The 16099-nt window shown below is 60.5% G+C and overlaps 3 protein-coding genes across 3 annotated transcripts in view; 2 read left to right on the plus strand and 1 right to left on the minus strand.

Annotated features, from left to right (window-relative positions):
* The window catches only part of ZFPM1 (zinc finger protein, FOG family member 1), a 41327-nt gene extending 39773 nt beyond the window's left edge, over positions 1 to 1554 (plus strand). Inside the window, 1 exon segment of the mRNA XM_075433992.1 lies at positions 1 to 1554. Within this exon segment, the coding sequence (XP_075290107.1) occupies positions 1 to 1059 (1059 nt within the window). The 3' untranslated portion in view covers positions 1060 to 1554.
* Positions 1555 to 3105: 1551 nt separating this feature from the next.
* Positions 3106 to 4802, minus strand: LOC142362851 (lipid transferase CIDEC-like). The gene is made up of 5 exons (XM_075433664.1): positions 4520 to 4802; positions 4226 to 4367; positions 3974 to 4123; positions 3582 to 3766; positions 3106 to 3457 (listed from the first exon to the last, which is right to left on the minus strand). Exons 1-5 carry the CDS (start codon positions 4567 to 4569, stop codon positions 3271 to 3273), a joined length of 714 nt encoding a protein of 237 aa, XP_075289779.1. The 5' UTR covers positions 4570 to 4802; the 3' UTR covers positions 3106 to 3270.
* A 3403-nt stretch (positions 4803 to 8205) lies between these two features.
* Positions 8206 to 16099, plus strand: part of ZC3H18 (zinc finger CCCH-type containing 18) — a 47852-nt gene continuing 39958 nt past the window's right edge. The window contains exon 1 of the mRNA XM_075433405.1: positions 8206 to 8311. The gene's annotated coding sequence lies outside the window, so the exon portion shown is untranslated. The remainder of the gene's footprint in view (positions 8312 to 16099) is intronic.

Genomic DNA, 16099 nt, shown 5'->3' on the forward strand with positions numbered 1-16099 from the left:
CCCCCCCCCCCCCAACCCCTCCGCACCCGCAAACGCCGCAAGCTCTACGAGATCCACGCGGCCGCTCACCGCCCCGCCGAACCCCCGCCGGCCCCCGACCCGCCGCCGCCCCCCGACCCTCCGGGGGTTGCCCCCTCGCCCCGCTCCAGCCCGGATGCCGAGGGGCCCATCGATCTGAGCAAGAAGCCGCGGCGGCGGGGCGAACCGGCACCGGCACCGCTGCTCCCCTTGGCCGACTACCACGAATGCACCGCCTGCCGCATCAGCTTCCACAGCCTCGACAGCTACCTGGCCCACAAGAAGTACCAGTGCCCGGCCACCCCGCTGCAGCCCCGCACCCTCGAGCACCTCCAGAAGATGAAGGGGGCCATGCCCGCGCCCCTCAACGCCCGCCGCAGCCCCGCCAGCCCCTGCGACGGGGACCCCGAAGGCGGGCGGGTGCGGGGGGCTCCGGCGGGGAACCCCGGCGTCTCATACCCCAGTGCGGCCGGGACGGACTCGCTGCAGCGTCCCCCACCGCCCCCGGGGACGAAGGGACCCCTCTCCGCTTGTCCCTACTGTCCCCTCAACGGGGCCATCACGGGCGACCTCCTCGAGCACTTCCGTAACGCCCACGGGCTCTTCGTGGCCAAACCGGCGGCCGCGGGGCAGGGGGTCCCGGACGCCCCGGTGCCCGGGGCTGGCAGGACGCCTGAGCCCCCCCTGCCCGCCGTGTCACCCCCCCGCCCGCCAGCCCCCCGTCTCCGCCGGGACAGCTTCAACGGCAGGGAAGGTCGGGACGGCGGTGGCAGCCCCCGGCCCCCCGCCTCGCCACGGCCCCCCGCTTCACCCGGAGCTCCCGAGGGGCTGCGGGAAGCCACCCGCAAGCCCCCCACGCCCCCCACCTACACGGACAGGGGGGTGCAGACCCCCCCAGCCAAGGCTGTGCCCGCTGGCCCCGTGCCCAACGGCAACCACAGGTACTGTCGCCTCTGCAACATCAAGTTCAGCAGCCTCTCCACCTTCATCGCCCACAAGAAGTATTACTGCTCCTCACACGCCGCCGAGCACGTCAAGTAAAGCCCCCCCTGCTGCCCCCCACCACTGCAGGGGCTGGGGGACCTGGCAGCGATGGCCGGCACGCCGCCCGTGGAGGGGTCGGGGTGATGGAGGACCCCCCCCCCCATGAGGCTCTGCTGGGGTGGCTTCAGAATCAGGAGGTCACTCCGGTATCCCCAAAAATTCACCCCAGGTTGGGGGTCCCGGGCCGAGGACCCTGCGCGGGGGAGCGTGGTGCTGGCGGGGGGGGCTGGCCCCCGGTGCGTGCAGACCCCCGACCTCCGCCCCTGCCACAGCCGGGGCCGGCGCTGCGGGGAAACTGAGGCACGGAGAAGGCTCTACCTCCAGGTAGACACTACAGGAATGGGGAGGGGGCAGGGCTGGGCTTGGACCTGGGCACCCCAAGAAGCGGGTGGGTGCCCCCCACCGCAGAGCAGACCCTGCAGGGAGACGGCGCTGAAGCTGAGGACGAAGCAACCCTGGGAACCGTGTGTATAAGTGTGTACAGAAATAAATATGTCTAATAAAGCCGGGCTGGCGCCTGCCTGCGGGTGGGGGACACCCCACAGCCACCATCTCCCCGTGGGGTCAGGGACGTGGGGCTGGGGGATGGGGACATCGGGTACATATAGCCACAGGGGAGCAGGGACACCCCATCTCCACGCTGTCCCCGGCACCCACCTCACCCCAGGTGTCACACATCTGTGCCACGGAGCAGTGCAGCCCCCAGCCCCAGGCTGACAGCTCGTTAATTAGCTGGCTAATGAGGCCCCCACAGCCGCAGGTGGGCTGTGCAGCCCCTAGCCCAGCTCTGCTCTCTGCCGTGATCCCAGATCTCTGCGGTGGGGTCCCCAGGTAAGCGTGGCGGGGGTCCCGTGTCGCAGGGGGGGTGCCCCTAAGCACCCCCACACCGTGGCTTTGCTCGCCTTCCCGCAGCCGTCCCCAGTGCTTCCCAGTACAGCGCAGGTGGGCAGGGGGTTGTTGCCCCTGCTTGGCTGGCAGGGCTTGCGTCTGAGGTCCCAGTCTGGGCTCCCAGTCTCCCACTCTTCCCAGTGAGGGACGCCTCTGCCGGGTTGATACAACCCAGTGTCACCCCAGGCTCCGTTTTTTGCCCCCCAGTCTGGTACCCAGTTGTGGTCCCCATGGGACATGGCCAGGGCAGCACCAGCCTGGGGGGTTATGCGAGGCTGGGGCTGCAGCAGCCACCCCCACACACAGAGCTGGGGACCCCCAGGGCTAAAACATCCTCCCCAAGGCTCCGCAGCCCTGCTTTGGGTGCTAATGGTGGAGTTGGGGGGTCCCAAGCAGCAGGACCCCCAGCAGCATCTTTCATCCCTGGAGATGGGGCAAGAACATGCTCCATGTCAGCCCTGCTTTGGGTGCTAATGGTGGAGTTAGGGGGTCCCAAGCAGCAGGACCCCCAGCACCCTCTTTCATCCCTTGAGATGGGGAAGAACAGGCTTCGTGCCAGCCCTGCTTTGGGTGCTAATGGTGGAGTTGGGGGGGTCCCAAGCAGCAGGACCCCCAGCACCCTCTTTCATCCCTGGAGATGGGGCAAGAACAGGCTTCGTGCCAGCCCTGCTTTGGGTGCTAATGGTGGAGTTGGGGGGTCCCAAGCAGCAGGACCCCCAGCACCCTCTTTCATGGCTGGAGATGGAGCAAGAACAGGCTTCATGCCAGCCCTGCTTTGGGTGCTAATGGTGGAGTTGGGGGGGGGTCCCAAGCAGCAGGACCCCCAGCACCCTCTTTCATCCCTGGAGATGGAACAAGAACAGGCTTCGTGCCAGCTGCCCCAGGCAAAGGGGTCTGGGGTGGAGGAGCCCCAGGAAGGGGTCTCGGCTCCACGCCACGGGGTGAGGGCCAGCCCCTGGGTGCCAGCCGGGGGTGCTGGGGTGACGGGGAGGAGGCCGAAGGCAGGAGGTCCCTCGGGGAGGGCTTGCGACAGGTCCTCTCCTTGCACCCTCTTGCACCACCACCCAGCAGCACCCCAGCATGCCAAGTGGGTCGAGCAGCCGAGCCCCCCCACCCAGCAGAAAGGAGATGAGCCGCAGCTGGGGGCACAGGAGCTTCACTTCAATAAATATATTTACAGAGCAGCAGAAATTACAGAGAAAGGGTGCAAGGAGAAGCTGTGCCCGGCCCCGCAGCAGCCTCCCCCCGCGCATTGACCTGGCAGGGTGCTGGAAAGGATGAGGGGGTGACAGAAGAGGTGGGACGTGGCCCCCCGGCCCCTCACTGCAGCGTCTTCCTGCGGGGCAGCGGGGGGAGGCTGCGGGGCAGGAGGTTCTCCAGCATTGGGCTGTCCTCCACCTCCTTCGGTTCCTCCGTGGCATCCAGGAGCTGCTGCATGTAGCAGGAGGTGCCGAGCAGGACGTGGCCGGTGGCCTGCATGGTGAAGAGCGTCCAGCGCAGGGCTTCCCTGGGCAGCGAGGAAGGGGGTGAGCATCCCTCCTTGCACCCCACGGAGGGTTACGGGCAGGGGGGGTGGTGCCCCACTGCAGCATCCCCACTCCTGGAGCCACCTCCAGCCCCCCAACACTCACTTCATCAGCCTCTTGGCCCCGTAGCAGCGCAGGTCGTAGGACATGGTGTAGGTGCCGTAGAGCGTGGCTTTGACGTTGAGGCAGCCCAGGTCCCGCGGGTTGGTCTTGTAGAGGTCGAAGGTGACGCAGGCAACGTCGATCCTCCGAGGGGGCTTGCGGGACAGGCTCAGCTGGTAGCCAGGTGTCTAGGGCAGAGCGGGACCGGGGTGAGACCCCCTCCCGGTCCCACCTCACCCAGCACCCTGGGTACCTCCCAGCTGGGCATCACAGAATGGTAGGGGTTGGAAGGGACCTCTGTGGGTCATCTAGTCCAACCCTCCTTCTTCCCGCTGATCCCAGCGTGGGATGCAGATGGGACAAGCCAAGGTTGTGCCCCCCCAGGGGTGCCGCACCTTGGAGGCAGCCCAGCTCTGCCCCTTGCTCAGGGCCATCAGCACCGTGCCGTCCTCCAGCGTCTGGAAGAAAGCCTCCGTCTCCACCGCGGTGCCATCCTCATCCAGCACCAGCGAGACGGGATCCGGGACCAGCAGGGCGCTCTGAGCCTGCAAGGGTGCTGAGGGTGAGCGGGGCTGGGGGCTGGCCGACCCACCACCCACACGGGTGGGCGGACAGCCCCCCCAGCAGCCAGCCAGCCCCCAGCTCACCTGGCGCAGCAGCTCGGCCAGGCTCTGGGCCATGATGCCCTTGCGCAGGCTGCGGTCCCAGTTGCAGACGCGGTAGGGTCGGGGCCGCGGGGCTGGGCTCGACAGGAGCTGCTGGGTCATGGAGGCACTTGCCGAGACGCATCTGGGGAGGGATGGGGGTGTCCTGAGACCCACCACCAGCCCCTCAAGTCCCGGTGGGGAGCAGCACATCCACTCAGGGGACTGTGAGATGCCAAAGCAGGGAGGGGGTCCGATGTCCCCCCACCCCAGGGACGGTGGCTCCTCGGCACTTACTTGGAGACGGGGGCAGCCAGGCGCAGGCTCAGGGACTTGGCGTAATCCATCCTTGCGAGGAGCACGGCCCAGCCTGCCTGGGGTGAAGGATTCAGCTCTGGGCAGGGGTGGTCTCTGCAGCTCCTCTCCACTCCAGGAGACCCCTTCCCACCCAGCACCCTCCCGCGCTCAGCTCCGACACCCCGGCACGGCTGCCTTTACGCAGGGGCTGTGCCTGCCCTTTGGCCGGGGCCCGGCTGGTGGCAGCCACCCCGGCAGAGTCCGCCTGCCAGCACGGCTCTTGCGCAAAGCGGTGCATGGGGCGCTGAGTCAGCACTGGAGCAAAGGTGAGACACAGGGACGGGGCTGAGCCCTCACCCCGGCCCCTCAGGGGGGCAACAAAGGCTTTGGGGAGTCAGGGGCACCCGTGGTGGCAACCCCAACCCTGTTGCTCCAGGGGTAGGTCCAGCTAGGAGCCTACTGGGAGAAGTCCTGTGGAGCAACCCCAACCCCAACCCCAACCCCAACCCCAACCCCAACCCCAACCCCAACCCCAACCCCAACCCCAACCCCAACCCCAACCCCAACCCCAACCCCAACCCCAACCCCAACCCCAACCCCAACCCCAACCCCAACCCCAACCCCAACCCACCAGCACCTCCCCACTGATCTCATTCCAACCCACCCCACCTCTACCTTATATACCTGTCACCCAAAGACTCCGCCCACCCAGCCCCGCCCCTCCTGCCTCAGCCAATCCCCTCCTGGCCTGCTGGCACAAGGGGTGGGGACAGAGCAGGGGGTGGCCTGGCACTGAAGCTGCCAGCACCCGGCCGGCTGTCCCAGCACTTCTCCTTTGGGCCACCCCCAGTGATCGCTCTCCCAGTGCCCCCCAGTGATCCCCCTCCCAGTGCCCCTGGTGATCGCTCTCCCAGTGCCCCCCAGTGAGCTCCTTCCCAGTGCCCCCCAGTGAGCTCCTTCCCAGTGCCCCCAGTGAGGTCCTTCCCAGTGCCCCCAGTGATCGCTCTCCCAATGGCCCCCAGTGAGCTCCTTCCCAGTGCCTCCAGTGGTCACTCTCCCAGTGCCCCCCAGCGAGCCCCCTCCCAGTGCCCCCAGTGGTCACTCTCCCAGTGCCCCCCAGTGATCCCCCTCCCAGTGCCCCTGGTGATCGCTCTCCCAGTGCCCCCCAGTGAGCTCCTTCCCAGGCCCCCCAGTGAGCTCCTTCCCAGTCCCCCCCAGTGAGCTCCTTCCCAGTCCCCCGCAGTGAGCTCCTTCCCAGTGCCCCCAGTGATCGCTCTCCCAGTGCCCCCCAGTGAGCTCCTTCCCAGTGCCCCCAGTGATCGCTCTCCCAGTGCCCCCAGTAAGCAGCCTCCTGGGCATTTTTTTGCATCTCTGGGCCACCTCCCCTGCCCCCCCCGGGGCTGGATTTGGCCCCCAGTTGGCGAGCTGGGACGGGCGAGGGTCCTGCGGGGCTGTTGTTGGCCAAGGAGCCGCCGGCATCAGGATCCTGCGAACCCAGCAGGCGGGGTGGGGGGCCGGGGGGGGCCCACGGGCACCCACCCACCACGGGCAGCAGCCCCCCGCGAGGGACAAGCCCTGGCGGTGCTAACGAGGGGAGCTCATTAACCCGTGGGGTTAATGGGGGAGGTGAAAGCGGGGTACGGGGCTGCCCGGAAGATCTGCACCCCGTGGCCACAAGCCATCGCCCGCAGGGGGTCTGCGCGCACGCGTGTGCCTGCGTGTTTCAGCGCGCACATACGTGTTCCTCCATGCGTGTAGGTGTGTCGCCACGCGTGTGCGTGTCCAGCTCCACGCATGGCTGCACTCAGATGTGCATTTGCGGGTATCTGTACCTCTGTGGGTGTCTACGGGCGTCCAGTTGTGTGTACATCTGTGTGTGTGCACGTGTGCGCGTGTATTTCTGCACATCACAGGATCCCAGCATGGCAGGGGTTGGCAGGGCCCTCTGTGGGTCACCCAGCCCAGCCCCCTGCCCAAGCAGGGTCACCCAGAGCAGGCTGCACAGCACCGCGGCCAGGCGGGGCTGGAATATCTCCAGAGAAGGAGACTCCACAGCCTCCCTGGGCAGCCTGGGCCAGGGCTCCGTCACCCTCAGAGGGAAGAAGTTCTTCCTCGGGTTCAGCTGGAGCTTCCTCTGCTCCAGTTTGTGCCCGTTGCCCCTTGTCCTGTCGCTGGGCACCACTGGAAAGAGTCTGGCCCCGTCCTCCTGACCCCCACCCTGCAGATATTTAGAGGCATTTCTAAGGTCCCCTCTCAGCCTTCTCTTCTCCAGGCTGAACAAGCCCAGCTCCCTCAGCCTCTCCTCGTAGCAGAGATGCTCCAGTCCCCTCCTCATCCTCGTAGCCCTCCGCTGGACTCTCCCCAGTAGCTCCTTATCTTTCTTGAACTGGGGAGTCCAGCACTGGACACAGGACTCCAGATGGGGCCTCCCCAGGGCAGAGCAGAGGGGGAGGAGAACCTCCCTCACCCTGCTGCCCACGCTCCTCTTGATGCACCCCAGGATCCCATTGGCCTTCTTGGCACCCAGGGCACGCTGCTGGCTCATGGTCACCCTGTCGTCCCCCAGCACTCCCAGTCCCTCTCCGCAGAGCTGCTCTCCAGCAGGTCCCCCCCAGCCTGTACTGGTGCCTGGGGTTGTTCCTCCCCAGGGGCAGGACCCTGCCCTTGCCCTTGTTGAACCTCATCAGGTTCCTCTCTGCCCGACTCCCCAGCCTGGCCAGGGCTCACTGGGCAGCAGCGTGGCTGCTGTGTGTGTCCCCCCCCAGCTCGGTGTCCCCCACAGACCCGCTGCGGGGACGCTCATCCAGGTCACCGAGGAAGCCGTCACACGTGTACACACGCACCAAGGCGTCAGCGTGAGGGCACACGCGTGTGCGCATCCCACCCGGGTCTGCGCGCGAGCACGGCCGGCGGCGCAGCCACACACGCAGCTCCATGAGCTCGCCCGCGCGTAGGCGTGAACGCACACGTGTACCCCACACACGCTCCCCACACGCGTGCACTCACGCTCTGCACACGCCTCTCCCCACGGACACGTGTGTGCGCTTCGCACATGTGTGTGTGTTTCGCTGCACGTGTCCATCGGCCTCGACATGCAGCTTCACGCATGTACACCCATGCACCCACACGCGTGTGCACGACACACCCCCACACACATGTGCATCCATGTACCCACACGCGTGTGCATGCGTGTTCCCAAACACGGGTGCACCCCGACATGCGTGTGCACCCTGACATGCACCCACACGCATGTGCATCCATGTACCCACACATGTGTACACACGTTCCCAAACACGTGTGCACCCCGACACGCGTGTGCACCCCGACATGCACCCACACGCGTGTGCACACGCGCACCCACACGTGTACAGACACGCACCCACACGCATGTGCATACATGTTCCCGCACACGCGTGCACCCCGACACGCGTGTGCACCCCGACACGGGCGCGCATCCCCGTCTGCGCATGCGCGCGCGCACCCCACGCACGCCCCCCGCATCCCCGCGCGCGCGCGTGCACGCGCGCCCCGTGGCGCGGCCCCTTTAAGGCGGCGGCCCGGGGCGGCGGCGCGCGCGCCTGCGCGGGGAGGGGAGCGCGCCCTGCCGGCCCCGCCCCTCCCCGCCCCGCCCCTCCCCTTGGCGCCAAGGCCGTCGCGCCCGGATGACGTCACGCCATGGCCGCCCTGCGCCGCCGCGAGTAGAGGCCCGGTCCCGTCCCGCGCCGCCGCCGCCGTCTCGCCGTCCCGGCCCGTCCCGGTCCCGCTGCCGCCCCGCCGCGCCCGCCCGCACAGGTGAGCCGCTCCACCCCCCCCCAAACGGCTGCGCTCGGCGGGCGCCGGCTGCGGCCTAGCGCCGGGGACGGGGGGCGGGCCCGGGCGCCGGCGGAACCGGGAGGAGCGGCCGTGGAGGAGGGGGGAGGGGGAGATGCTGGGGAGCGGGGGCACCCCCGGGGCAGCCCGCGGGGGGGGTGCGGGGACAGGAGGGGCGGCTCTCGCTGGGGATGGGGGGGCGGGCCCGGTTTGGGAAGGGGGATGGGGCGTGGGGGGAGGGCGGCGGCCCCGGTTTGGAGCGGGGGGCTGGGGAGGGCAACCCCGGGGGGAGAATGGGAATGGGGGGTACTTGGGGTGTGGAGCCTGCAGTTTGGGGGGGTGCGTTGCGGGGGGAGCCCCAGCTAGCTGGGGGGATGCTGGGGAAGGGGGCAGCAGCAGTTCGGGGCAGGGGGAGGCTGCGTTGTGGGTGGGTGCTGGAGAAGGGGGGAGTCCGGACTTGGGGTGCTGGGGAGGGGGCTCTCCTTGCGGGGGGTGCTCGGGGCCCGGGGCACAGGCAGCTCTGACTGCCCCCCTCCGCAGGCAGGGGGGCACAGGGAGAGCTCCGGCAGCCTTGGCCCAGGGGGACACAGCAGAAGGACCCCAGCCTGGCAGGAGGCCCTGGGAGGTAAGGGGGGGGAGCAGGGTGAAGGGCTGGGGACCCCCCAGTGGCACCCGCCACGCGTGGGGGGGGGTCCGTCCCGCGACAAGTGGGCGCATCACCTGTGTGACGCTGGTTTGTGTCGTCCTCCCAGTGCAGCCGGAGCTGCCGTTGTCTTTGCCAGTGCTCTGACATGGAGCTGCCGCGGGGGGGTTAAATTCCACCCCCTCCCCCCGAGTCGCTTCGGCAGGGTGGTCTCTGCTCAGAGCCATCCTTTCGGCATCCACGCTAACTATGGGTTTTTTTTTCACTTATGTCGGTAGCTCAGCTCTTCCGAAACAACTTCTCAGAGTTGCTTTGGCTGTAGCAAGAGCAGCGCTTCCGAGGCGTGGATTCTTTCTCCTGGCCTTGAGGTTTGCCTAGATCACAGGATCCCAGCATGGTAGGGGTTGGCAGGGCCCTCTGTGGGTCCCCCAGCCCAACCCCGTCACCCAGAGCAGGCTGCACAGCACCGCGGCCAGGCGGGGCTGGAATATCTCCAGAGAAGGAGACTCCACAGCCTCCCTGGGCAGCCTGGGCCAGGGCTCCGTCACCCTCAGAGGGAAGAAGTTCTTCCTCGGGTTCAGCTGGAGCTTCCTCTGCTTCAGTTTGTGCCCATTGCCCCTTGTCCTGTCGCTGGGCACCACTGGACAGAGTCTGGCCCTGTCCTCCTGACCCCCACCCTGCAGATATTTAGAGGCATTTCTAAGGTCCCCTCTCAGCCTTCTATTCTGCAGGCTGAACAAGCCCAGCTCCCTCAGCCTCTCTTTGTAGGATAGATGCTCCAGTCCCCTCCTCATCCTCGTAGCCCTGCGCTGGACTCTCTCCAGTAGCTCCTCATCTTTCTTGAACTGGGGAGCCCAGAACTGGACAGAGTACTCCAGGTGGGGCCTCACCAGGGCACAGCAGAGGGGAAAAGGAAAAAGGAAGGAAAAGGGTCGTGGTCTAATCAAGACAGTTCCTTGTAAGACATCTGAGCCGATGTCCTGAGCAAAGCTGGACTCTCGAGCGCGATCGTTCATGAATCCTACAGAAGACAGGAACAAAATCCTCTTCGTTTTCTGTCGTGGGTCTGAGGCGCCGATAATTCAAAATTAGCGTTTGCTAGCGGAGAGCTACCGGAAGAGCCGGGTGTGCTCCAGCACGGGGAAAATCAGTTACGCTGCGAAAACGAACTCCAGCGGCTTCCGGTGCTGTTTCCCTGCAGGTGTCGGTCCCAAAGTCTTGCCTGACAGAAAGCAGTGGTTAACGTTCCGGATCGGAGCTCTCGGAGCTCAGCTTTGAAACTCGGCTGGCTGGAAGCGGCCGTCGCCAGGCAGTTCTCTTAAATTAAGGCGGAAAGGCGGCTCGGTTTTCTGCATTAAAAGCTTCCCTGACAGCTGCTGGGTAACTGCAGTTTGCTACGCATCTTCCGAGTCGGTGCTTCTCGAGGGACGGCAGACAAATCTGTATGTAGTTAATTAACCCTGTTAACGACCGTAGTTTCATTCAAAGTAAAGATCCTGGGGGCTTTGCTTTGGTTCTACTCATCTTTTCGGTTTTACACGATGCTCCTTTCGTGCATCACGAGGCGTTTTGTTTCCTTCTGTTGTCACTGCTCTTCCATCTTTTTTTTCCACCATTGTGGTTCTGTTTTGCTCCTGCTTTCCAGTACTTTATTCCCAAAATCTCTTGGTGGTGTGTTTCTCTCCTCAGCTGTCCTGTCAGCGCTATTTCCCGTTCGTTCTCCTCAGCACGCTCGTCGTTCCTCACCCAGCCTCGTGCCTGGACTTAGACCGTGTGCCAGAACTTTTCTGTCCTGCATTAGCCCCTGGTTTTCGTGTACCTGATTAACGGAAATGCTTTGATTTTGCATCAAGCTGGCTATTGGAGAGGAGAAAACCCTCTTTCTGCTGTCACAAAGATTTCTGCCTGCAAAAAAAGAGGTTTCTTGCTTCCTTCCTTGGCCTCTGCCCTGCAGCGTCTGTCCCGTGAGCGCCGCAGGAGCTGTGAGCTCCCTGCTGGGGGGTACAGAAGTTGGGTATGAGCTTGGCTCTTGCCGTCTGACTGACGATTTGTAGGATTTTGGGACTGAAGCTCCAGTTTTCTGTAGGGTGCTGGGTGCTCTTCTGCTACCAGGGGTGCTGGAACTGACTGAGCCATCGGTTCCCATGCTGTACCCGAGGTGTTTCCCTTGTTCACCTGGAAAAAGCATTTTGTGGCACCATGTAAAGGCTCACCCTTGGAGGGAGGAACTTAATGAATGGAAATAATGCTTGCCAGGAGTATTTTTAACTTGGTGGCTGTTTCAAATCCCTTCTTAACTCGCAGCTTTATCCTGTAGGTGCTGCGGTGGGTTAGGGTAAGCTGCCGTCCCGCGGCAGTCCTTCCCACGCTAGTTCCAGTTCGCCTGCTGCCAAGCGGCAGCGAGTCGGTCAGTTGTACGCAAAGCTTAACTGAAGATGCTGCTCAAACTTTTCACGAGTTCTAATTGAAAACAGCACAGGGCAAAACGAAACAGAATTTGAGCCTCCTGCCAGCAACAGCCGCTGTCTGGAGCCGGGGATCGAGAATGCGCGTTAGCGAGACGCCGCGCTGCCGTGGAGCAGTGTCCGAGGTACGCCTGCGACCTCAGACTAAGGCTGGCTGGCATTTCTTTCTTCTAGCTTTGTACCTTTTGATGCTGCTCATTTAACAGAGAGGAGAAGTTGGGTTTGATCTCAAAAACAGACCTGCTGCTGAGAATTCCAGTGCTCCGACTCGTCTGCCTCTTGCCTTGGGCAAATCGCCTAACAAAAGTATAATGGTAAAAATATTGTTTAAAGCGTGTCCTGGGATTACCTGCCAATATTGAAGCTGAGTTTTAAACAGAAGATTTCATAGCAAAGGGCTTTTTTCTTACTGCCTTTAGCGCTGTATCAAGGCTTCTTAATCTCAATGCTGTGTTTTAAAAAGCCTTGGATATCGTTAAGCTTTGGAGAAATTATATTCTAAGGCAGCTGAAGCAGGTTAAATTTCGCTAACGCCTCCTCAGTGAACAGTGCCTTCTTACCTGTGTGAGAGGGGTGGAATCTGTGAAATTTCAGATGTTTTCCAGTAAGGCTATGGGACTTAAATGGGAACAGAGAACAAGACAAGCCCCTTCATTACTGCATCCAGGTCCTTGCAGGTGAGGAGGGCCACGGGAATGCCTGGCTTCGAAGGAGCATCTCTGTTCCGCCGTGTGCAAGCCACAAAACAGTGACAGAGCTAAGGATTAGTTCATGCTTCGTTCTCCAATTTGAAAAATTCCAGAGCTCAGTCTGTGAAACTTCAGGGCTGTCTCCTGTTGCATATGTATTGTGTAACTAAAAGCTTCTCTTTTCCACCAGACCTGATTCTGCGTGCAAACCGGCCGCCTTGGAGGCAAGTCAGGGCTGCGTGCTGAGCGAGCGGGCTGCCTGCACCTTTCAGCAGCCCACGCATGTACGAGGAGAGAGACGAGGGCTGCGGGGAGAGAAGGCAGGTTTCTGCTGGAGAAAGCTGCAGATCGTTGCGGCCGAGTGTCCCCTAGGACACCAGGCTGTTCTAGCCTGTTTCACCCTGCTCCTAGATGTTGGTAGACATGTCTCTTCGGAGAGCTTTCCATCCTTTCCAGATACCCAGCGACTGAAGGGCCAAACTTGGGTTTGCACAGGCTGCGAGGTGTTCTCGGTTGTAGCTGAGTGCAGCGGGGTTCTGCCTGAGCATCACGCAAAGGCGCCGCTACTGGAAACGAGATGATGAAACCCCAGGCCTCTCATTTAGGGGGATTTCTTCACTTTGCTTTTTGTGTCTCTAATACTGCTGGCCTCCAAGCCAGCAGGGAGCGAGGACCCGAAAGGAGCAGCTGGAGGGCAAGTCTTGCTCGACCCGAGTGTTATCTGTGGGGACAGCGAGTGCCATCCGGCTGGCACCTGGGAGGATGGCGTGTGCTTACTGCAGGGGGGATGGCTGGAAAGTTTAGCTGCCAGTTACTGGATTTCTTTACTGAGGATGTGTGAGCTGCTTTTAACAGGCTTTCAGCTTGATGAGGCGTGTGTGAGTGATTCTAGAGACAGGGAAAGACGTGCTTGTGGCTGAAAGCACACCCTACTATTGCATCGGCTCCAAAGCCCCACGATGGAGAGGCCGTACCAGCGTGCTTAGCGTGGCAAAGCGAGGGTTCTGTAAGCCTCATCTGAAAGGCTCAGTGACCCCTTCTGAACTGGTCTGCTTCAGACACGCAGAAAACGAAGATTTGACACACTTTGAGCAAACGAAATCAGTTTTGTAATGGAAGGGGTTGTGCAGCTTTGGCCAAGGTCGGTTTTGCCTGAGCTGCCTGTAATTTTGAAGAGATTTCTGAAGATAAAACACTGCTAAATGAGAAGTATTATTATATACCTGGTGCTTGCCCCATCATCCTAAGCTAAAAGTCAAACAGTCTTATCTGTAGGATAGAAGTTAATTTTTTGCTTTTATAACTGGTTTTGAAGACAGTAGAAAACTGGCTTGGTTTTCAGGCACAGAAATTCCAAGCTTGTGCTGAGGGGTGAAACCTGTGAATTTCTGCTCTACCGCTTATGTCAGTGTTGCTCAGTTTGAAATGAATGGTAGTCGCTTTTCTTAGATTTTTCTGATATTTGCCTGCATGTGTAAGTAAAGGAGAATGGAAGACAAATAAGCTCAAATAAATAAATTAAACAACACCCCCCAAAAAAATACTTCAAAAAAACCTTGCAGGAATCCAGAGATTTGGGATAAACTGATTTGCAGATTGTTCTGAGGCAGCGCTTGGGACGTGCATTTTAAACTGAAGTTAAACTTGCTGCCATGCGAAGAATAAATCCAGTGGAGCTTGGAAGGAAGTGTGAGTGACTATAACGAGTACTCTAGCACTTCACAAAATTCTGACTGTGGTACTCTTGCTTTTTGTGGCATTTAATTATTTCTTTTTTCTACAAACGAGCGACTACCAGTAATACCAAGTAGCTCAGTGATCAGGCGTTCTCCCATCTCAAACTGTGCTTCAGCGACGTTGCTGTTGCCCGAAAGCTCGTCGTTGGGATGCTACACCACCCTCCCTGGCCCCCCTCCTGTGCTTCGAGCCGTGGGGCTGCGGAGGGGCTGGAGGACGCGTCTGGCTCTGCCCCATGGCAGGAGGAGTTGCTGTGGCGGTGTGCGAGAGGCCAGCCTGCCTGGCGGGTGGCTGCTGGAGCAGCGTCTCACCATCACGCAGCAGAAAGGTTACCTAGTCCTGGTCCATCGTCAGCCTGACAGTTTCCATCTTCCTTGTTTGTTTTTTTTCCTGCTTCTGATTTTACCTTTGCCTATCATGGGTTTGCTTTGGGGCGTTTCCATCCCGTTGCACATACGATTGGAGCGAAAATCTGGTTCAGTGGTTCTAGGGGTTCTCTTTTCTTGCCTGCTGGTGATCTTGGAGCAACGGCCCTTGGAGACTGGCTGAGCTGTGGCTCTCACCGAAACAATTTGACCTAAGAGGTGATGGAGGAGCTATGAGTGCCTCTGTGCGCTGCGTCGCTGCCCGCGCAGACGCGGCACCGGGGAGGGCGTCGGGCCCGTTGCCGAAGGCAGACTGGCTGTTACTCGAATCCAGGGAAACACGCACCTAAAACGGCCTGCCTGGATTTAGTGAACCCTGCTCAACTGGGCTGTCACTTATTGTGTTTCTTATCATTTCTGCCAGTGGAAATTAATAGGAAATTATTGTAACTGACGGATGCGCTGATTTTTATAATAGCTGACAGAGGAGGTGAATGTTCTATACTTATCACCGTAGCTGGTGGTGGGATTGCGTTCGTATTTGTTTCGCCCCATCCCTCTGAAGGTCTCGATGTCGAAGGCAGAAAGGTGTCCAGTTCACTGAAATGCTTTTTATTTGGTGCTGCTTATTTGCAAGAAATCAGAAAACAAATTTCCTGAATACATCTGCACTTGACAGCTTTTATATTTCTCCTGGCCTCTTAAGGCTGACCTTTCAGCTGTAATACGCTAAGTTATTCTTCATGCACGCAAAGTGTAACTTAGCAGGCACTTAGGCAACTAAAATTGCTGCCATAAACTTGCTCTTAAAGCCAGTAACGATTTGTGGAAGCATTTATGAACTCAGCATCAACCTTTATATACTCAGTAAAAATACAATTTGTTTCGGATTACCTCCTGTTTAACTGCCCAGAGCCACTATCACCGGGAGGCAATGGCTGTCTTTTAATTTGGCTTTTAACTTTTCACTAACATCACAGCTTTGGTTGTGAGCAGGAGCAAACTTCTTCAAGTGAGCGCAGAAAGGAGTAGCTGGTAGGAAGCTCAGAGTGGGACTCTTCTGCTGCTTGGGGCCCCGCTGAATGTTTAGATCATCCTTGTATTTATAATTTTGCTCATATTTGTGCAGGGCTTTGAAGAGGTGAAGTAGAGCGAGGTTGTTGTGTCCTAAGACTTGTACTGCTCCTGGGAGTGCTTTCTCTGTTTTGTTTTTGAGAAGTGTTCTTAGCTCCATGTCTGCAGACCTCCTCTAGCAGAACGAGCAGCATTTTCTCGAGTGTGACTTTCATCTTGAGAGTTCGCTGCAAATACCAGCTAATAACATCTCTTGCCTTCACCCTAGTGAAGACGTTATCTCAGTGATGACAGTGCATCTGGCAGTGTACAAGACACAAATACAACAGCCCTGGTCCTGGAAAGTTGATGAAGGAGCAGTCAAGTAGCACCAGTGACAAAGTTGCAGTGCCCTCCTGAGTTCCACGCACGGGCTCTTAACACGCAGAAGAGATCCTGCGTGTCCCCACACTTTTCCTCCTGCTGTATTTCAGCACTAAGGTCCCCAGTTCTGTCATTACCAAAATGTCTTGGGTTTCAGGTGCTGCGAAGGCTGGGATTTGCTTTGGTCCTGTTTGCAGCGCGTGGCAGTCTGAATGCTGTGACCTTGTGTGCCTTCTGTCTGTCTGTTCCTGCTCTTCGATGGCAGATAACCACCTTCACTCTGCAGAACCAGTCAGGGGAGCACAGCGAAGTGACAGGTTGGGTCAGGAAGAGGTTCAGTACTGCTGAGCTGCCAAGTGTTAATAACTTTTATTTCACGAAGGATTGCTGAATGTGTTTAAAGGAGCCACCAGAGTCTTGTATTTGTGGCGTTT

Source organism: Opisthocomus hoazin, chromosome 12, assembly GCF_030867145.1.
Source record: "Opisthocomus hoazin isolate bOpiHoa1 chromosome 12, bOpiHoa1.hap1, whole genome shotgun sequence".
Lineage (NCBI taxonomy): Eukaryota > Metazoa > Chordata > Aves > Opisthocomiformes > Opisthocomidae > Opisthocomus > Opisthocomus hoazin.